Raw genomic sequence first — 21,257 nt, 5'->3', positions numbered from 1 at the left:
ACCTGCTTCAAACCAATAAGACTTATTTTTAAAATACATTTTAAGGAAATTAATTGTGTGCCAATATATTATCCAAATCTTTTGTTTTGTAGTTTTTTTAATTTAAATTATAGAACCTTATTTATAGATAACAGCTGTCTAACAGCGACTCTGATTATACCAGGGCTACATATCCATTGAAATATCTGGCAACACCAAATAGCTATAGATGTACGTTATTATTTAAATATAAAATAACACAAATATGCGTTATTCAAATGCATCGAGTGGCAAACAAATATATGAAAAGACAAATATTTAAAACGAACTACAAATGTATTTTATTCTATAACATTGGTACAAAAGTCTTTAGTCGTATACACTAAGAACTTGTCGAATTCAACTTTTTTACAGATTATACATAGAGAGATAAATCATAATTTAACTTCAATATCCATGCCGATTTTAAACTGAAAACGAAAATTCATAGCAAACAAATTAATATCAAATTAAGCAGAATATGAAGATTATTCATTTATTTTGTTATAGAAATTAACGATCTGATATGGCAAGAGATGGCATCAGTTATTCAAGAATTATATATAAGATTATGATACTGTTTTTGAAATCAGTTAGTAGTGCACTTATCTATAGTATATTACTGTATATAAATATGTATATGTATATGTATATATGTATATATTAGTCATTCAATATGAACGATTTTGTGCCTGGCTGTCTTGCATTTGTTACATACAAAATTATATATTCATTTTTATTAGTATTATTATACAGTCTTTAAAAAATGCAAGTGCTATATAACTCGTTGCTTTGCGTGCCTTATGTACAGGACATTTACAAGAAAACGTTGAAACAAGTAATTAGTAGAAAAATAAAAAATGTGAAAATTGTGAAAAATTAAAAATAATTGTGGACCCGCATGAAATTTGCAATCAAATCAATTGTTGTTATAAAACATTCTCCATATTGGAGCGTACATTGCGCAGGACATTGTGCGTCTTAAGTATTTGATTTTTAATATCCTTTTCGACTTGTGCTTTTGCTTTGTTAACCACACGTAACTTTTCATAGGTGTCTTCGAATGCGCGCTTTGTGCGTATTAATTTGCGCCGTAATTCGGCATTTTCTTGCTCTACCTTTAGGCAATCGTGCACGGGCACGGACACGGGCCGTTCTCCGGCTGGTAGTTCCGTATCCGGTGACAGATCTGTGGAATAGCAATCTGTGAGTTTGTATTCATGTTTAATATGCTTTCAACGACTTACCATTCTTTTCGTCCAGTATGTCATCATTGACCAACTCGACGGTCTTAAGCAAGGGATGCTGTGTATTCGATAGCTCGACACTATGCACCCGACCCGTATCACTCTCGATGCCCAGATCCGGTGAGGGATTGCTAAGACGTCCCACTCTTTGACGCTGAGGCAGCTCCTCTGATGTATAGCCAGATTGTGAGACATCGCTGGGCTCCCTCTGTCTTTGCTTTTGCTTTTGCTCGTCCTGCAATTTAACCAGCTGTAGCTTTATCTCTTCCAGCCTTTGTTCCAGCTGGAGTTTGTCATTGTAGGCCTTGGTGCGCTCCATGATAGCCTTTGAAGCTTGCAACGTACTTTCGTCCAGCTCCTTTTTGAGCGCACGTGATGACAGCTCGTTCTCTACGAGTGTCTGCTTCAGTTCTTTCTCATTTTCTTGGTAGAACTCCAAGGAGCTTTGTAAATGGACTAACTGACTCTTAAGCTCCTCGTACTGGGTTAACGCTACCCAATTCCGTTCCAATTCTTGTTGCTGGAGTAGGTGTTGTGCCTCCAAGCGTTGAGAAACTTCTAGCTGGAACTCTGCAAACTTGGTTTCATTTTCTTTTTGAATTTCCAGGAGTTGTTGACGCGCTTCATGCAGCTCTATCTCTGTTATTTGTGCGTCCGCCTGCAGCGTCTTGTGCTCCACTTGCAGTTTCTCCAACTGCTGCGTCTTTTGCTCAATTAGAGACTGTAGCTCTTCCATTTGCTGTTCTTCCTGGCAGCCAATTGCACGTAGATCCGCATGCAACGCTTCGTTTTGTAAACGCAGCTGATCCAACTGCTGACTCAACTCCAGGACACGCAGCTGCTCCTGCTTGTAGCGATTGTCAGCCTCAACCAGCTGACATTGGGCTTGAAGCAGGCGCTCATCACGTTGCGCTATCAATGTCTCCAACTGGCCAATACGTTCGCTTCTGCGCTCCTGTTTCATCGTATTAGTCGCACAAGCATGGCCTTCGCTGTCCGATTCGCTATGATGCTGCTCGCCAGCTATGCTATTCGACGTATCCTCCAGACCGATGCGCGCCAAGGATACCTTACGATCCGGCTCCGACCAAGCTTCCGATTCGCTTTGATTGTCCAGCTGCTGAGGCAGAGGCAGCGAGCGTCGCTCTTTGCGTGCTTCTGCTTTAGCTGCCTTGGCCGCCTGCAGATCCTCATGCGAATTGTATGTATGGTTGCATTCATCTGCATCATTGTAGAGCATTTCGGAGAGCTTGCTCAGCTGCGCCAGACTTTGATCGGCCAGCGACACGCCTGTGATGGACAACGTCATGTTTAGGCTCTTCGACAGGTCTAGACTGCGATCTACAGCTCGTCGCATAGCATGTCGACGGTCCGCTGCCAGCACACCAAGCACATCTTTGTGCTTGAGCAGGGAATTAAGGAAGCCAGCCAGCTCATCCAATCGATTCGTTAATACACTGCACACATCGGCACACTCTAGACGCCACTTGTTGGCATTCTCCACTTTAAGCTGCATGTTTTGCAGCTCCTGTTTCAGCTGAGAGGCCAGCTTGGTCTCCTCCTGCGCACTACCCAATCTTTGAAGCAGCACATCTACCTTACGCTGCAACAGCTGATTGCGCTTGACAGCCTTGACGAAGTCAGCCTCTGTAAAGGATTGTTGCAAATCTACGCCACCGGTGGAATCATCGCCTGAATGTTCTACAGATTGCTGCGAATGCTGTTTACCGCTGACCAACTTGGTTAGGCGCTCCACTTCACGATTTTTCTCCCAGAGCTCCTTGTTAACGAGATTCTGCAAGTTTGCGGTCTTCTTTTTAACCTCCGACTGCAGCTGCTTGATTAGCTCATCCTGATCTTCAATTTGTTTCTCATAGCGTTGCTTTAGGCTGCGTGAAATGTCCACAGCACACGCCTCGGTATCGCTTAACGAATGCAACTGCTTGGCAGGCGAAGAATTCTCTGTTAACGATTTGTTCTAAAAAGGAAATGTCTTAAATATAGCACATAAATGTATACAGAATTTCATTCATTCTGCACCTGTTGCTGCTTTTGCTGTTTGTGTCGATTGATTTCCTTCTCCTGGCTGCTCAGTTTTTGCATTAGCTTTTGAATTGTGCGGCACGCTTTCTCGTGCACTCGCTCCCGCTCCTTAAGCTTCTCCTCTGCATCCTGCAGCTCGCAGATTTTGTCAGCCAATTGGGCGCGCAGCTCTGGCTGGGCCTGAAATATAGAATAGAAGCAATTTGAAATAAATGTAAAGAATAATGCTAGATCTATGAATGAACGATTGATTGATCGATGAACAACTGGCTAGAGAGCTGAGTGCTAAATATTACTTTATTTCTCTTTATAATTTTGAATATATTACAATTTATTAAAGATGTGAGCTTTGAATGATTGCTTGCTTTCCAGCTTGACGGATCGATGAGCAACTGCGCTTCACTTTTGGTAGTCGTAATATATTGATTGATGGATGGATGAGCGACAGGCATAGAGAGCACACAACCTATGTATTGGTATATATTACAATTTATTTATGAATGATTGATTGATTGCATGACTGACTGATGAACATCACACAAAGAGAGCTCAAACCCTTTCTATATTTCAGTTTTTTTTTCAAGACGAACTTCGTTAAAACAAAATGTATTACAATTTATTGAAACGCGTGTGTTTTACATTAACTTATCTTTTAACTAAAAATTCAACATTTCAAAAACAATTTGTAAATGGGATGCCACGATGTTTTTGTTAAATTTTATTTTCATTATATAAGTTTATAATAACGAGAAATTTTTGCATAACTACCAGCGAATGATGTATCGACATACTAGCTAACAAATTGTTTTGGAACTCTGAATCAATTGAACATGCGAAAATGCGACGGCCGTACATACATTCTTATATATATATGTATGAGAAATACATACATATACATATCTGTGATACATATATATAGAAAGTGGTATGTCATCAATTCATCAGCAGAGTGAATGAATATATATATATATAGATATATATATATATACATATATATAGACACATATATATGGATATATATACATATATACACATAAATATATAGATTTAGCTGTACATTGTAAAGTTTCATGGGCCATTTTGCATTTTGAAGACAAAGTGAAAGACATCAACAGTGGATACTGTGGCAAAGGCCTCGGCCTCGCGGCAGTGTAACTACTTAAACGAAGATTGAATATGATTGATTGATTGTATTGATTTGGTAATATCCATTAATTAGGTGACTGCATCGAGCACCAGCACCAGCGGCTAAGCAGCTCTCGCAATCCATTAAACGGCGGCAGGGAATAATTATAAAAGGCCGTACTAGGAGCTGCAACCGACAAAGGCATTGTGACTGCTCTGCAATGCTGCGAAACGAATCGTATTTAAATTGAACAAATAAATATATAACATATATATGAAAGGAGAACAATATTGCCATTGCTTCACCTCGGGCATGGAGTAATACAAGCGCCTCACTTGCTTTGCAGTCAGTTGGTCTTGATTATTAAACAATATGCTAATCGCTGAAAAGTTTTGCGCTCGACTCGGAATCTCACGGAACTTATTAAAGCGGATCGGCTGTACGAAGGCAATTCGTTCCAGGCAGTGCATCCGATCTGGGTGTTGCAACTTATTGCTGAGATCCTGGAAAAATTGCTTTTCACGTCGCACCGTGTTAACCTCGCAGCTTTGCTTCCTAATCATGCCCTCATACTCAATCAATCTTATAAATAGACGCCGCTGGGCACGGTCTTTTTCACTGTTCATGTCCTTGTGGAGGTTGTTTTAAATTAGAGCTCGATCCTCTCTCCCACATGCTTTGGTTACTTACTTCCATTAGTTTTATGGTCTTCCGCTGTACATCTAGCACATTGACTGCATCGCCTATCCACTTATTTTGTCTCTCGATTTCGTGCTCAGCAATGCTAAGCTCGCTGAGCAGTCGTCCATTCTCACTTAAGTTGGCGCTAACTTCGAGCTTCTGACTCTTTATAGTTTGGTAAGAGTATGTTTCAAACCATCGGGCCAGAACTCACTCAACCCACTACGAATTCAATATAAACTACAATTTGTATTATACTTACATTTGTTTGCTGATTGCTATCGTTGTTTCGCTTCTCTAGCTGCTCAAGCAGCTTGGCATTTTTAATAGCTAGCTCCTCGATCTTCGCCTCGCATGCCATAAGCGTCTCCTGCTTTTCAGCTAAATCTGCTGTCAGCAGCTCCTGATGGCGCTTAGACTCTGTCTCGCGCAAATCTGCTTCGAGCAAGGCGTTTTCTAAATTTAATAGCTGTTTTATGGGTGGTAAATAAATTAAACAAAAATTAATACAAATTGCACATAATTAGAGATGAGAATTATATGTTCAATATAGCTATAACGGACACTTTAGCCGATAGTATAGTTCGCCAGTTCATTAATGGTATCCAATTGGTTCGAAACAATTCCATTTGATAATTTTTCAGCAACAGTTTGATAGTTCGATAGACCACATAGTTCATTCAAAAGAATAAACATTCACCATGCAAAACGCAAATTCACTAATGACGTCAATAGTTCACTAGTTCATTTGGCAGATGCGTTCTATCGAACTTATTAAAAATTTCGCAACAATTATCCAATATACATATACACAATGTTAAACTAAATGCACTCCTGGAAATCGACGTAAATTCACTAACCTCTGCTTCGAGAGCTTTAAATTTTTCTGTGTCCAAAGAATCCATAGAATTTTTGGTTACTTTCTGCTTGGCGGAGCTCTGTGGACCAGAGAAGAAAACGAATTTAGTTTTCAAATTCAAATAAATATATATATTGTCCATGGAGTTTACCTCTAACTGTTGAATGTACTGTTGCATTTGTTCAATCATTGCCTGACTTTCTAAATCGGCCTTCTTTTGCATTTCTTCGTGCTGTGATATCGCGCGTGCCGCGTCTTTAAGTAGCTCCGTCTTCTCATCGACTCTCTTCCGCAGTATTTCAATCTCAATTTTAGAGTCAATCAACTGTTTGGCTGGTGAATCGGCAGCAGTTTTGCCACCACGTGAGCCATGTTGACCTTCCTCCATAAAATAAATTCGAAGCTTTAAGTTGAAGTTCTCTTTTCGCAGTGTTGACATTTGCTCTTCCAGCTCCCGCACGGATCGACCCTGCATCGGGGAATGGATGCCACCCGCTGCACGCGCCGCATCGAAGCTGGTATCTGTCAGTCCGAAAAAAAAAAACAACAAAAAATATCATTAGTTGCGCCTTACGAATTTTCCATTTTCATACAACCATCAAACATGCGTAAGCTACTTGTTCTGTTCGTCCGTGGCGAGACCGCTGATAGCATGCCGTTCTTGCCCATTGCGGCAAATAAATAAAAAAAATATATATATAAAAGGAAACTAAGTGATTGATTTGCATATAGTATTTACGGGTGTGTTTCGAAACTAAACTCTAATAAAATAGATGTATGTGTTGACATAATACACACGGATAATAAGTCTCGACAAAGTCTAGTGAATAAGTGCTATCAAATCGGAGAATTGACAGCAAATGCTTAACGGCAGTCGTCATACCCTGTACTTTTTTGAAGCTCACACAAATAGCGGGTATAAAGACATTAAGCAAATCAAATACTATTTATATTTGTGGAATAGAGTTGAAAGATCTTCGATCTGACTATATACATATATATATCTAAACTCATTTATTTTTATTTATTTATATTCTAAAATTTCATGTCAACGTCAGAGTTCCTCGTTTTCTTTTTGCAGGGTATTTATTGTTGAGGTTTTTTGCTTCTCCTGTTTGATACTCACATGAAGTTTCCATGGTTACATCTTGCATACCCCCGGGACTTGTGCTGCAAATGAAAAAGAAAAGCCATAAAAATTGATTAGAACTTGAAAAGTTTTGTAGCAGTTGCCCTATAAATAAGCTCAAAGGCTATTTCGCTTTTACGTTCAGTAAAGAAAACAAGAAAATCAATTCTACTTTTACTTCTCGTTAGAATTAACTCAAGATGAATTTCCTTCAGTTGTAAAAAAAAATGTCAAGCATAGATTAATATATATTTATTTTATATTTATTTAATCAAATGTGGTTTTCAAATTATTGTTTTAAACTATATTAGATCTATTTACTTCTATTCTTAGGCCAAATCAATCTTTTATTAATAATCTCCACTTATTAATACATTCGAAAACTTAAATATATTCTTACTTCACTTAATATATATTCTAAAATTCTATAATAATTGATTTCTAAAGGCAGTGATAAGAGCAGAATAAAAAAATGAGAACAGCTTAATTAATTTCCGTGTCAGCAGTCGTCGTTTCTACTTCCGTAATCTGCTCGGTTGTCATTTCCATTGGTTGGAAACACTTGTCCGTATCTGTCAGAGTTCCATTGCAGAATTCCGCATAAACAGACCAAGCCGTCCAGCCCTGTTGTTTCTTGATAAGCTGGGCACATCGAACGGCCGTTGTGATATTATCACTCAAGAGCTCGGTGCAGTTCACATTGCATCCGTTGAAGGCGTGGTAGAGCGTTTCTTCCGGCGGAGCACACCAATATCGATCGCTGATCTGAAAGAGTCCATAGTCCAGACTGCCATCCGCATTGGCCCGTCCAATAACATGGGTATTAAAGCGACTCTCGAAATCGGCTATGCACAGCCATTGGGACAGCTCCACTTTGGGCACATCCAATATATAAAGCTGTCCAGCTAAGTCGCACGGCTCTAAACGTACGGCTAACATAGAGCTGAAGCCTAGCAGGCACATCCAGCTGGCCAGAGCAAACTTATTCATTATACTAAACTAACATTTAACTACAAAGCTAACTCTGTGAATCAAGACACTTGTAGCTCAATGGCATAGAGATGGTCAAGCTATCAACGTCATATTCATAGATGCACGAAAAAAAAACTACATATAAGATATTTACTATGCTTTCGAATTTAGTGGAAATTTACAGAATTTTATTGAGAATTCCTGAAGTAAAATGAATTTAATTTCAAAACAACGCCTCTCTAAGCAGTTCTCATGAGGACTCAGTTCTCTGCGCTATACCTCCACCATACCAAATCCCTAATCAATATTTAATTTTCATTTTATGCACGCTGCCATCTCTAGTCTGGAGGTCAATTTAAAACGGGTTTGAATTGTTTTAATGCTGCTTCAAGCAACTATAATTAACTTCTATCGACATGCAAACATATATGAATACACCTGATAAATCTATCAATAAATCAAATAGTAATAAGACTTGTCGAATAATTGATACCGTACGCCGATTACCGAATGGCTCTAACATAGATTTTATTTAATGAAGGAAGTTAAGGTAAGCAATTTGAATTGGTGAAAGCAATTATTTTGATAGTATATATAAGTAAGAGGTAGGTAAAATAATTTACATTTCTATAGATGCTGCCTCTCTATTCAATTCTCAATAGGTAATAGTTATTCAGCTTCAATTGGCAAACAGATGTTGACATCTAAGCTTATTTGAAAGCTTTCAAAATTAAGTCTCATTTAGCTATCGGATCAAAAACTCAGCGACAAATCATTTTAATTGCACATGACATACATATGAATATATATCTATCTACACGCATATATATATACAACTACATATATAGAAACAACAGCCGAAAAATTTGGACTCGCGTTAAGTGAAGCGTGTAAATTGTTTCTGTAGCATAGAAATGGCACACCTTGATTACTTTTTATTTCCAAATCAATGAAACGTTTAATTTCCAAGAGTCAAGCCATATATGTGAATTGGAATAATAAAAAGTAAATCAAGAAGTTTAAAGCTACAAAAGCTAGCAGAAATAAAAGCAATCTATACTTCGCCTTTATATATAATTGTAATAATAAACCTATCTGTATTAGTATTAGAGCAAGAAATATGAGCTGCATCCTATTGAAAATTTATATATCAAAGAACTACTTTCTGTATACTTATAAAGTACTTTTATTTTATTTAAACTGTAGCCGGAGTTCTGCCGAAAAAGTTCTACGCACAAATAAGTTATACTAGAATGAGTCATATCTAAACTTTTGTATATAACTTGGAAATACTAGAAGAAATTATATTTAAACGGTTATATATAACTATGAAATACTAGCAGTATGTAATACTAGAAAAGTTCTATTGAAACCTTTGTATATAACTCTGAAATGCTAGATGTTCTATTACAGAAGTTCATATCAGAAGTATTGAATAATAGGCGAAATCATATTTAATAAGTTCTAACGAAACATTTACGAAACAAATATTGAGGAAACTTACCAAATAGTGCTCGGCGTTCCGGAACAAACAGAAAATCGTTTAAATGGCGATCTTTTAGGGGAATCATTTGTGGTGATCATAGAGTTCGTACGAAATAAGCCCGCCATTATGATAAGACTTAAATTGGTTTGGCATTAAAACAGCAGACTTTTTGGCCTTTTTTCTTTTTTTTTTTTTTTGTTTTAGGTATTATTCACTCCAGTTCAGTCAATATGCTGATCGATACGATTTTAAAAATATACATATATAAGAAACCTGACTTTGATTTTATTTAAAGTCAAACGAATGCGTCATCCCTTTTGTGGTTGTTGTTGTTGGTGTGCTTATCCTAAATAGCTTTGCGGCACACCGAGTCTAAATAAAAGCAACTTCAGTGCAGGTACAAGTACTCTGTACTACAAGCACATAGATACATATATCTGTGTGTGTGTGTGCCTTCTATGAGTCATTGGCAGCACGGGCAGCCAGCGATTGGCGCTTGCATTGCTTGGGCAAATGTCCCCAAATGATGCTACGCAGCATCGCATCACATCACAGGAGATGTTTTATGCTTTCTTTATCTGGGCAGCATAGATATATCTGCTTTACTTATTTTTTTATATATATTTATTTTGGCTGCATCTCGCAGTTTCTATTCGCAATTTGCAATTCGCAGTCCCGGCGACACATGTGGGCCACACATTTTCACATTTGCACATTTTCACGTTTTCACGTGCGTGTCTCCTCTATGAATTATTTTGGGAAATGAGCAAAAACACAAATACCAAAACTTATGAGCTGATATACAACTACAATTTATTGGCCACAATTTGTTGTTATTGTTGTCGTCAGGTTTTGTTTTGACCCGCTGACTATTTTGGCCATAGCTATGGTTACAGCCAGCTGGGCCAACCAAATAGGTATACACAATTACTAAGAATTGGACGTACGAAAGGTCCATGTGTTGCAGGACAAACAACAGGTGTGCTACAGTGTGACCCCGCCATAATTCTAACTCATACTATAACTTAAGTAGTACATTGGAACTGTAAGAGAATTTCTCATTCAATCTCAACAAAAAGGACGGACCTAATGGAATCCTTTAGCGGAGAGTGCTCGACTAGAAATTACCCGGCAAATCATCGACGTGCAATATATATATTATTCTTTTTACATTTTAAACTTACTTAACATAGTTGAAACTCGAACGATTTTTTCTTATTTTCTTCATGATTTATCCTGTCACTTAAATGTACATTAAAAATTTATAAGCTATTAACTCTGACTAAACACTGTTCGAACTTTTCACTTTTTAATTACTAGAAATAAAGGCTTCTTCGAAATTTTCTTTGTTCGAATTTTAATTTTTATTAATTTTGAATGCGTTAAAATTGGTAAAAAAAAAAAAAAATAAATAATGAAAAGTTTTAAAACTTTTTATGTGGTTTCACATTAGTGTTCATTTAAAAATGTAAAAAAATGTGACTTGTAAAACTTTCTAAGTGACTGGGTTTATATAAAAAAGAAGCTTACGTAACTTTGTCAAGGTACAAAAGCTAATGGAAGTTTTAAGTTTTGAGTTGACAGCAAAATATAAATATATAAATATAATGAAATTATAGGAAAAACAAAACATTAAAAACATTAATTCATACCCAGATATTTTTTGGGCACGAATAAGTTGTTCTGTTTTATATTTTACTTTCCGGATGCCAACTGTAATGCCTACTTAACGAGTGAGCACTGTAATTGTAACAGCTGTTGCACATGCCAACATATGTGTCCTAAATGCCGCTTTCAGGCCGACTACCTGAACTAACTTAATTGCATTCGACATAATTATTATCTAAATATAAATGGTCTTCGAACATAATTAACAACAATTGGCGCCAAAAAGTACGACGACAAAACGCATTCTAAATGTAATTTTCCTCTCACAGTTTTCCTAGATCGAGAACGTTAGACAAGAAACTCGATTGTTTTGCTGACCATAAATGAATTACTGAACTCATTTGTGAAAAAAGTGATGCACTGCAAAAACGCAGAGGCAGCTACAACAAATATGAATAGTATATAAAAACATATGAAAGGATAAAACGTATAAAAACTAGCATTGATATAACAAACTGTACCAAACATCCGAATTTGTGGTGGTGCAAAGCGAAAGTTGAGGGTCTTATGACAATGCAGTGCAGGGTTTTAGGGGGTTCATAACAAAGGCCAAAGGCAAGATACGTGCGTAAATAAACCAAATAACTTTCCACTCAAATACCGAGCGCATATATCCGCTTTAAGAAGACTTTAACAAAAGTCTTATACCATAAAATGTATAAGGCTCAGTCGTGTATTAGAAGACTTTTTGATATCTTCTATTTACTCGATTAATCGAGCACAATAACACTATATATATATATATAGATATGTACAAAAGATGTTGTGTTATATTATTCCATAACTAAATTTAGATGCAGCCGCAGCAACAATAACAACAACAACAACCACAAAGCAAATCAACAAGATGAGGCGCGCGTAGCCGTAATTTATGCACGCACACACATGCACGCTCATGCACACAAACACACACATTCATATCAGACATATATGTGTATGTACGTCGCTTAATTTATATAAGAACATTGTGTCTTTTTACACCAATGGAGAGCATTCGTCAAGGCTGTTTATCTACATATAACACACAGTGATAAAAAACAAACAACTATCTTATTCTCACTTTTGTTGTTGCATTTTTGCACACACACACGCGCATATATTTGTATATACGTGTATATACACAGCAGTCTTTATTTACTTAGCCGCGGTCCGAGCAACGTTTATATATGTAAATAATTAATTGTATGTACGTTTGTCCATATGTATGTATATTTGTATTGCGCAAAAAGAAAGACTGATAGGCGTTAAACGAAGAAGCACAATCACAACAAACGAACAAAAATACAATTGAAATATACTAGATTAAAGTTGTCTTCATATATTGTACATATAGTATGTCTAATTGAACCGAATGCCAGAATATTACTGAAAATGCGCATCGCGATAACGAGAGAAAAACCCCACCACAGTGGGTAGCAGCATCATCCGCCGTTCATCCCATAGGAGAGTTCGTTAGCTCCGCAAGGAAAAACGCGCTCAGCTCAAATGCACGACAGATGTTGCGCTCGTGTTTTCCGTAACGTGCGCTCTTTTTCTCACCCACCACATAAGGCGAACGGCTGTGTTGGATTTTGCTCTCGCACGCAAATGGGGTGGGTTATGTACACACACACATGCATATATACATAATTTACTCACCAACGAGTGAGGGGAGAACATATCGAACCTGCCACTGAGCACCAATGCTTATGATCTTTTGATGCAGTTCTGTCCACTTAGTACTCAGACGCGGATGGCTAAACATTGGCATTAGTAAATAGATATGTATGCTGTGTGTGATTTCATTTTTCATTTTAATGAATCCAAATTTAGTTTTGGATCAAAGCCAAAGTACGCGTTGCACTTGCAATGTAGCACTGCCAAACAAAACTTCAAAGGGGTATCTACAGCATACGCACATGCACCTCCCGAGGTACACAGCATGCATGCACAATAAGAATAAATTGAATTAGTACTCACTCATCTGTGCTTATGCGTTTGGATAGAGCCTCGGCCAAGTTTTTCAAAATCCGTGGATCGACCTCGCCAGCGCCATTCTCCTCCAGAAAACTTGTCACAGTTTCTATTAGGGAGATTTCCTTTAAGGACGACGTACACATTGCATCACTGTCGCAAAATTCTCGCGTCGTTTGCTTCGAGTAGTCTTGATCCATATTCTTAGTTTGTCTTTTATATTATTTTTGTACTATACGTTAAAACTGCAGCTTTAGATTTACTTCTGCTATTAAGCAATTATAAAAATTTAGCGCGCTCCTCAGATGTTTTTGGCGTCTAAATGTTTAAGTCTTATCGATAATTGCGATGGCAGCTTTACAGCTGTGCTGCCAGATGTGAAAATTTACCTCAGTGGCAAGCTCGGTGCTGCACGTATTGCTTCTAATAAGAAGAAGCAACATATATAGACTGCAAATTTAAATAGATTTACATTTCTTTGATAAGCCTAAACACAAAACATACCCGAATTGGAGCAATGATATAAAAAATAAAGCAGCCGTACCGCTGTTGTGCCGCAACGCGATCCATTTCGTACCAAATAACGTTTAATCAAGTCTTAACCAGACAATTGGCAAAAGGCAGGCAAGCATATAAAAATGTTTGCTACGTTAAAAAACAAAATTAAGGAGGAAACTGGCGAAGATGTGTCCACGTCGGCAAGCCAGACGCTTCAGCGACATAATAATAACAATATTAACAATTATCGCATACGTAGCCGTCGTGTGAGCATAAATTCGAGTGTAGCTGACGATACGGGCGGAGTCTACAGCGAGGTGAGCAAATACAATTTATATTTATATACTTAACAAAATAAAAAAAATACAAACAACTGTTTATATTCAGTCGGAACAGTTGTGCCAGCTACGCAGTCAATGCAATGAGCTATCCTCTAGGGTAGCCAGCCTAAACCAAAGTTTGCAACAGCTACAGGAGGAGAAGATGCGAGTGGATAAGACGAACGAAATCCTATTGGAAACCGTGCGAGTAGCTCAAACACAAAAAGACATTTACTGCGAAGAACAGGAGAAGATACAAACGTTGCAGCAAATCGAAATTGATAAGCTGAAAAGCTTGCTCGGCTTTCGCGAACAGGAAGCCGTTGATCATATGAATTCCATACGCCAATATCAACAGCAAATTGAGAACTTTAACCAGGAGCTGGAACGTTTGCGCAACATAGAACCCATCGCTGAGGATCTGCGCGATGAATTGGAGCAGTTGCGTCATGCCACGCAGCAGGAGAAGAGCTTATTGACCACTACGCTGGCTGCCGTGCAAGAGGATAATCGTAATATGAAAATGCGTATGAGAATTGTAGAGGAACTTCGCTTGGATGCACTGCCTCAATTGAGTACGGAACAACAAGTGCAGGCACTTGTACAGGAGCATAAACTTTTGGAGCAGCATCTCGAGGAAGCGCACCTACAGTTATCGGACATCAAGAGCTCATGGAGTGGCCAAAACTTTGCGCTCGAGAAACAAGTGAGTCGCCTCTCACAGCAGGTGGCCGAGGAAACCACTGAAAAGAGAAAAGCTTTAAAATCGAGAGATGATGCCATAGAGAATCGTAAGCAAGTCGCATTTGAGCTCGAGAAAGCCAATATTGAGATCAAGCAAAGAGACGATAAGGTACGTCGCAACATTTAATAAAGAGACTAAGAGTTCTTTGTATGAATACTCTTTTATTGCAGATTAAATTATTGGAAGACGAACTTGATGAGCTGAATGTTGCTTTGAAGGAATGTCGCGAAGAGAACGAACAGCAAATTCTCTTCGAACGCAACAAATCTGTGAGTATCCTTCCTTCGGAAGTTGGCGTTTAGCAGTGACATCAATAACACACACGCAAACACACTTTCCACACACACACACATACCTATACCTCTACCTATATCTGTTTAACTGGTATGACTAATTGTATAACTAACCAAAAACAAACTTAGCACGTACATTAACAATTTGCTCGCAATGAAAATATATATTTAATTTACCTTGTTTTGCAATTCCTAATTTAACAAAATTTTGTATTATAATCTAATTCTATTATCTATTAAATTGCTTTAATGTTTTACTAAACAGAAACAGCTTTTCTTATTAAAAAAATTCTATTACAATCCAAGTATCCATTTTCTATTAAATAGCTTTTATGTTTTATTAAAAGAGAGAGAAAAGCATATTTTACTTATTCCAAAAAAAAACTTAAAAACTTAGGAAACGCTGGCAGCTGAAACAAAAGATTTGAAAAATCGCCTTACGACCGCTGACGAAAGATTTAGTGAATATGTGAAAAATGCCGAGCAAATTGCTCAAAAGTTGCGTTCGCAAGTTACGGAGAAACAAGATATTCTAGGTGACACGCAAATGAAACTGGAACTGGAGCGAGAAGAGAAATTGACTGCCCTATTACGAAATGCGGAGATCTCGCAGAGTGAAGAGCTGCTGAAGAAGGAGCTGCGCATGGAACAAACGGAATCCAATGAATTGCATGACAAGAATAAGCAACTAGAGCAGGACCTGCAGGAGACCAAGCAGGCATTGCATTTGCTCAAGGATGCAGCGGAGCAAAATGCAAATGATCAGGCTAAATACGAGCTGAGTCAGCGCGAAATTGCAGAGAAGAATAAGGTGCGAATTTACTTTAAATTGGATTATTTATTATAAATTTATGTATTTTTCTATGTTTCTGTGCAGACAATAAAGACTTTAAATCAACGTTTGGGGGATCTGAAAAAGACGCTGCAAAAGGAGTTTCGCAGCGCACAAACCGCTACCATTGATGTGGATACGGAACAAGTAATGCCCGCCTTTAGAGTAACCAATGCACCAATTGAGAACTTTCAATCCGACAACAAACCAAATTGCATTATCATGGACGAAGTAAATTTTATGTATTTAAAACATGTCATTGTCAAATTTTTGACTAGCAGAGAGGTACTTGCACATAAATATAACGATAGAAAATGCTACAAGATTAACACAAAGTTAATCTCTCTTTGTATAGGTCGAAGCACGTCATCTGGTGAGAGCAGTTTCGACGTTGTTGCAGCTATCGCCGGAGGAGGAAAAACTGTTGCACGATACGCTTAATTGGAAAATGAGTTGGTTTGGCGTGAAACCTAGTTAAACTCTATCACGGCTTAGTGATAAATGCATTAATTTAAATGTGCAATAATTAAGTACATACATATGTACATATTTCCATACTTTTCATGCATTCCTACATATTGATATATATATATATTCGTTTTTCAATAAGGGTCATTTGTACTATGTACATAATACATTGCATTACATTGTGATTGAATATTTTTTCTGTTAAAATCTGATTTACCAGCACCAAAATTAAAAATAGATTGTTAAATATTTATATACTGAATATGTTTTCTGTTAAAATCTGTTGCTCGTACATGACGGTCCACAGTTTTCATTGCACGTTATTTATTTCTTGATATATATATTGGTAATTAAAAAATTATTTTATTAGTCTGATTTTTTATGTTAAATATTATCAAATAATTCCTGAGTATACATATTCATACTTATATACATACATATAGAACGGTTTGTGATGCACTGTCAATAAAAGCTCTATATCTAATGCAATTTTAATGAAATTTAAAATATAACCAAGTCAAATTTAGTTGAAATGAATTAGAATTTAAGTCACAATCGCAAAATCGACCACGTAAACTTATCGATAGCTTGTTATCGCTAAAAAATGACAGAACAAAATATTCGGTATTTTCTTAAAATTGACATCACAGTCACACTGGGTCTATTGACAATGCCGCTTGGAAACGCTGGGCGAATTGCTGTTTGTTGGTTCGTAACATATGTGTAATAAATTATACACGTTGACTTAAATTAAAATTGTGTGTTCATTAGGGCATTTTTAACTGTTGGTGGTGTGTACGCTTTTGTCTTGTCCAAAAGATCAGTCGAAGGCCGAAGGTCAGAGACATTACGAGTGCGTGAGCGCATGAAAAAGGCAAACCACGGCGAATACGATCACACTATTTCCGACAGGCGTTTTGACTAGAAACCAAAAGCAAAATTGTAAAACAAAACAACAAAAAATATATAATCAATTTATAATAAAACATCAAACAACATGGCAATGCCCCAAATAAGCGTAGCTGACCAGGCAAAATTGCAGCTGATGCAAGAAATGGAGATTGAGATGATGTCGGATTTATATAACCGCATGACTAATGCCTGCCACAAAAAGTGCATTCCGCCGCGTTACGGCGAATCGGAATTGGGTAAGTTTCGAATTATCCTCGACTATCATGAAAGAACATAACATATGTCGATGTTCTTACAGGTAAAGGCGAAATGGTTTGCATCGACAGATGTGTTGCCAAGTATTTGGACATACATGAAAAGATTGGCAAGAAGCTAACGGCCATGTCCATGCAGGACGAAGAGCTGATCAAGAAAATGTCTAGTTAAATTTCAAGTTTCTAGGTTTTTGGTCATATTGACCCCCTGTATATTTTGTGTAGCTGCTATCCAGCTGCCAAACCAAAGCGCATTTCAATTGTTACGTTTTACACACACACAACTCTGCACAGACAGACACGAATAAACCGTACGCAACAGATTTATATATTTTGATTAATAGTCTTAAAATGTTGTTACAAAGCGAGACATTTCGGGCAGCATGACGCTTAAATCTTCGATGGTATTCTCCAATGTGCTCTCATCGGAACTATCCAATTGGCTAGTCCTTGCACTGTTAGCCCAATCCGATGATGAATCTTGATCCTGATCTTCCTGTACATTGGGCAGTGCGTCACTGTTGGTATTGAAAAGATTGCCGTTGATGGGTCCCTGATGCGAGTCATCTAAAGACTCCACATAAATATTCATCAAATGCTGTAAATGTAACGAAAGTTTTACAAGCTATTCTCAGGGATTAGACCGAGCACGACTTACTCCTGCCAGCTCCTGCATCTCAGGCTGGATGCTTATTGGATTCATGGATAGGTTCAGCAAGCGCAGATATTTTAGTTGTTCCAGGTCTGCGCGATTTGGCATTTGGTCAATTTGATTGTCATTGAGGAATACGAATCTCAGTTTGGGCATGACAATTAACATGCGCGGCAGCCGTTTCAAACGATTGTTCTTTAGATTCAGATGTACCAGATTCTGCAACATACCCAATGTTTTCGGCACCTCTACTATATCATTATTCTCTGCGGTAAACCAACGTAGCTCCGATAATTTTCCTATTTCCTCGGGTAGCTTGCGCAAACAATTTCCTCGCACTCCCAGCGTTTCAAGGCGATCGCAATTCGATATTTCAACGGGCAACGCACGGAGACCCGTATTATTGCACCAGAAAGTCTCCAGAGCCGTAAGTTGTCCCAGTTGCGGGGGCAATCTTATGATATTATTACAGCTAACATTTAGGAATTTCAATCGAACTAGTTCACAAACACAATCGGGAAATTCATCGAGCTTATTATAGTCGAGTGCCAGGACCTGCAAGCGCATTAAGTTGCCCAGACTGGAGGGTACCTGGATATAAATAAATTTCCATGAAATATTTATATATTCTATACATGATTCACTCTCCTACCTTTGTTAGCTTATTCTGATTGAGAAAGAGCTTCATCAACGTTTCACAGTGCTCAATTATCTCCGGTAATTCGTCCATTTGGTAATGGGATAGATTTAGGGTGAATCCCTTCTTTCGAATGACATCCTCGCAGTTGGCCAATATATAATTGGTCCGAAAGAAATGGCAAACCGCGTCCATTACCTGGTTAAACGGTGTATCTATATTGTACTTGAAACAGTTATAATACCAAGTCTGTGACAGTTTCACGATTTAAAACGAATATTTTCCAAATATATACAACTTTTTCACAGCCTCAGAGAGAACTAGGCAAATATACTATACAGATATATGTATATCCGTTTAGTTATATAGACACATATGTCTCTCTATAGTTTATATACTGCAGAAACCTTCTGGCCTGGTTCTGGGTTTCTAAATTTAACTATTTCGCTGCTCGCCAAATCAAAATATACATCTTCAATAGCAGCGAAAATTGGATACACTTTTCAATTAGATTCAGAAAAACTGAACATTCTGAATGATATGAAGTCCCTTAACATAATAAATCAAGGCAACTCTTGTTGGGTGAAATCGAATTTGGAGAAACTCTTGTTCCTGAATTTTCATACGATAGATTACAAATCTAGGGAATTTCAAGTCGATTTAAATAATATTTAGACATCAATTATGCTCTCAATGTTAGCCCTAATATGATATACTCTTCTCTTCTCTACTGAGGCTCAGGTAAATCACAAATAGTAAATTAAGAGATCAATTAGCAACTCTTGCAATCTTTTATGGTATAATATAATATAATAATAAAATAAAAATCAAGAATAATTACTAATTCCAGAAAACAAATTAAAAAATTAGTGATAAATTATCGTATCAAAAATATTAACTTGAGAATCTGGTGAATATTATGTTTAAAATAAAGTTCCAATAAAGGTACCAAATATATCAGCTAATACTAATTTTATGGTATTTCAAAAGAACCCCAATCGAGATGTAAAGGAGAAGAGAAGTCCAAGGGAGAGTAGTAAGCCTGAAAGTTGGCAAGTCTCTGTCTGTTTCAAGAGAAGCATTTAGACCTCTGTGGTACAGTGATAGGTGCACAGGGAAGGACAGAAGGTCTGACAGACGAGAAGCTTGCAGAGCTTTCCAGATCAGACTCCATTAAGCCAGACGGCATGAAACACGACAAGTGCTCGAATGTTTCGAAAGGATTCCTTCATTTTTATCAAATAATTATTATTATATATACTATATATACATTTGTGAAAATTGATGTATTTGATTTAAGTATTTCGTACTACATTTAATGTTGCCTCTTCAGTCCTTCCTCGTTTAGCCGGAATACTAAAGAAACGAATAAGAAAAGTATTACAGATAAAAGTACTTCATAATATCTCTGTCACTTACGCGCTGTGGACCGCGTCCGTTGGGACTGCCGGAGGTGATGACATTGCCATTGCTATCAACGGTAACTGTGCGTCCATCGGGACGCTTCCAAATGGAGACGTTATCGTTCCAGATGCCAGCCTGATCATCGCGTGCCACAAAGTTTTCGCCCTGGACACGTGCGCGTCTATGCCGGGAGTGGGCAACAGTGCGTCCATCACGGCCATTGGCAATGAAGCCACCATCGCCATAGCTCACTGAACGGCCATCCGGACGACTAACGTACACAGACTCGGGACTGCGTCGGCCGCGCTGTATGACAAAATCACCGGATCCGGTGCTGTAGTCGACGGTGCGATCGGGGCGTCCGACATGGAAGTCACGACGACTGCGACTAATTACGGTTGGGCCACTCCTTGTGATGCTAACAACACGATCCGGGCGACTAATTACAGTATCTCGTCGGCTACGATAAGCATTGGCAGAAGGATCGCTTACACGACGCTGTGCGCCTCCACGACGAGCCACTAGGTCCGGGCCATCTATGCTGTGTGTAGCTATAAGTCAGGCATATAAGAGTAATGTCGAAAATAGTAGCTGATTGCTATTCACCTGGTCTACCACCTCCATTCTTATTATGCACATACGTGTTGCCGTTCTCGTCCGTGTAGCTGTGTGCTCCGCCACCAGTAGCCGAGTTCTGGAATGTGCCGGGTACTCCAGGTACCTGATAGCTACCTTCATTCTGACCACGTATATACACCTGCTGACCTGGCGGGCCAAACACATGCGGTCCATTGCGTCCATCGTACGTTTGTTGTGCGCTAATCACTAAAATCAAAGCGAATATTGAATCTATATTATTCGAATTATATTTTGAGTATTTTAATCAATTTACCTGCGCACAGCAAGAGCGCGCAGCTCAATCCAAGTATTCCTCGCGAACCCATGTTACCTATAGCTCAACAGATTTCAGTTGAATGCCATCAGCATTGAGCTCCTCCAGTATTTATACACATTCTCATACAGCAGTAAGTTTCCCCAGCTACGACGACCACGACGACAT

General features: G+C 38.1%; 7 protein-coding genes across 10 annotated transcripts; 3 read left to right on the top strand and 4 right to left on the bottom strand.

The window, feature by feature from the left end:
* Positions 1-656: 656 nt before the first annotated feature.
* Positions 657-13,483, bottom strand: LOC111598017 (centrosomin). 4 transcript variants are annotated; one of them, XM_023313026.2, is made up of 8 exons: positions 9,580-9,743; positions 7,101-7,144; positions 6,126-6,496; positions 5,976-6,053; positions 5,378-5,584; positions 3,306-3,488; positions 1,266-3,243; positions 657-1,207 (listed from the first exon to the last, which is right to left on the bottom strand). In XM_023313026.2, the coding sequence occupies exons 1-8, from the start codon at positions 9,684-9,686 to the stop codon at positions 948-950; spliced, it is 3,228 nt and encodes a 1,075-aa protein (XP_023168794.2). In that variant the 5' UTR covers positions 9,687-9,743; the 3' UTR covers positions 657-947. The 4 variants fall into 4 exon arrangements, with proteins under 4 accessions (XP_023168794.2, XP_023168793.2, XP_023168796.2 ...); XM_023313025.2 differs by lacking the exon at positions 9,580-9,743 and adding an exon at positions 13,189-13,483 and having other exon boundaries at positions 659-1,207; XM_023313028.2 differs by lacking the exon at positions 9,580-9,743 and adding an exon at positions 10,746-10,946 and having other exon boundaries at positions 665-1,207.
* On the bottom strand, positions 7,562-8,508 carry LOC111598020 (lysozyme 1B). The gene has a single exon (XM_023313032.2). The coding sequence runs from the start codon at positions 8,091-8,093 to the stop codon at positions 7,587-7,589; it is 507 nt and encodes a 168-aa protein (XP_023168800.2). The 5' UTR covers positions 8,094-8,508; the 3' UTR covers positions 7,562-7,586.
* Positions 13,484-13,597: 114 nt separating the features above from the next.
* Positions 13,598-16,534, top strand: LOC111598018 (golgin subfamily A member 1). The gene is made up of 6 exons (XM_023313030.2): positions 13,598-13,997; positions 14,068-14,853; positions 14,916-15,014; positions 15,436-15,849; positions 15,916-16,155; positions 16,226-16,534. Exons 1-6 carry the CDS (start codon positions 13,821-13,823, stop codon positions 16,346-16,348), a joined length of 1,839 nt encoding a protein of 612 aa, XP_023168798.1. The 5' UTR covers positions 13,598-13,820; the 3' UTR covers positions 16,349-16,534.
* Positions 16,535-16,950: 416 nt separating this feature from the next.
* LOC111598022 lies at positions 16,951-17,330 on the top strand. The gene is made up of 2 exons (XM_023313034.2): positions 16,951-17,046; positions 17,110-17,330. The coding sequence occupies exons 1-2, from the start codon at positions 17,009-17,011 to the stop codon at positions 17,261-17,263; spliced, it is 192 nt and encodes a 63-aa protein (XP_023168802.2). The 5' UTR covers positions 16,951-17,008; the 3' UTR covers positions 17,264-17,330.
* On the top strand, positions 17,269-17,827 carry LOC111598021 (mitochondrial import inner membrane translocase subunit Tim10). Its single transcript, XM_023313033.2, has 2 exons — positions 17,269-17,486; positions 17,549-17,827. The coding sequence occupies exons 1-2, from the start codon at positions 17,336-17,338 to the stop codon at positions 17,674-17,676; spliced, it is 279 nt and encodes a 92-aa protein (XP_023168801.1). The 5' UTR covers positions 17,269-17,335; the 3' UTR covers positions 17,677-17,827.
* On the bottom strand, positions 17,822-18,988 carry LOC111598019 (protein lap1). The gene is made up of 3 exons (XM_023313031.2): positions 18,809-18,988; positions 18,163-18,747; positions 17,822-18,102 (listed from the first exon to the last, which is right to left on the bottom strand). Exons 1-3 carry the CDS (start codon positions 18,986-18,988, stop codon positions 17,851-17,853), a joined length of 1,017 nt encoding a protein of 338 aa, XP_023168799.2. The 3' UTR covers positions 17,822-17,850.
* Positions 18,989-20,060: 1,072 nt separating this feature from the next.
* LOC111597975 (immune-induced peptides) lies at positions 20,061-21,188 on the bottom strand. Its single transcript, XM_023312950.2, has 4 exons — positions 21,090-21,188; positions 20,804-21,022; positions 20,213-20,748; positions 20,061-20,149 (listed from the first exon to the last, which is right to left on the bottom strand). Exons 1-4 carry the CDS (start codon positions 21,139-21,141, stop codon positions 20,138-20,140), a joined length of 819 nt encoding a protein of 272 aa, XP_023168718.2. The 5' UTR covers positions 21,142-21,188; the 3' UTR covers positions 20,061-20,137.
* Positions 21,189-21,257: the final 69 nt, after the last annotated feature.

The sequence above is a fragment of the Drosophila hydei genome, unplaced genomic scaffold, assembly GCF_003285905.1.
Source record: "Drosophila hydei strain 15085-1641.00,03,60 unplaced genomic scaffold, DhydRS2 tig00008130-arrow-arrow-pilon, whole genome shotgun sequence".
NCBI classification, from domain to species: domain Eukaryota; kingdom Metazoa; phylum Arthropoda; class Insecta; order Diptera; family Drosophilidae; genus Drosophila; species Drosophila hydei.
This window is presented reverse-complemented; position numbering and strand designations above follow the sequence as displayed.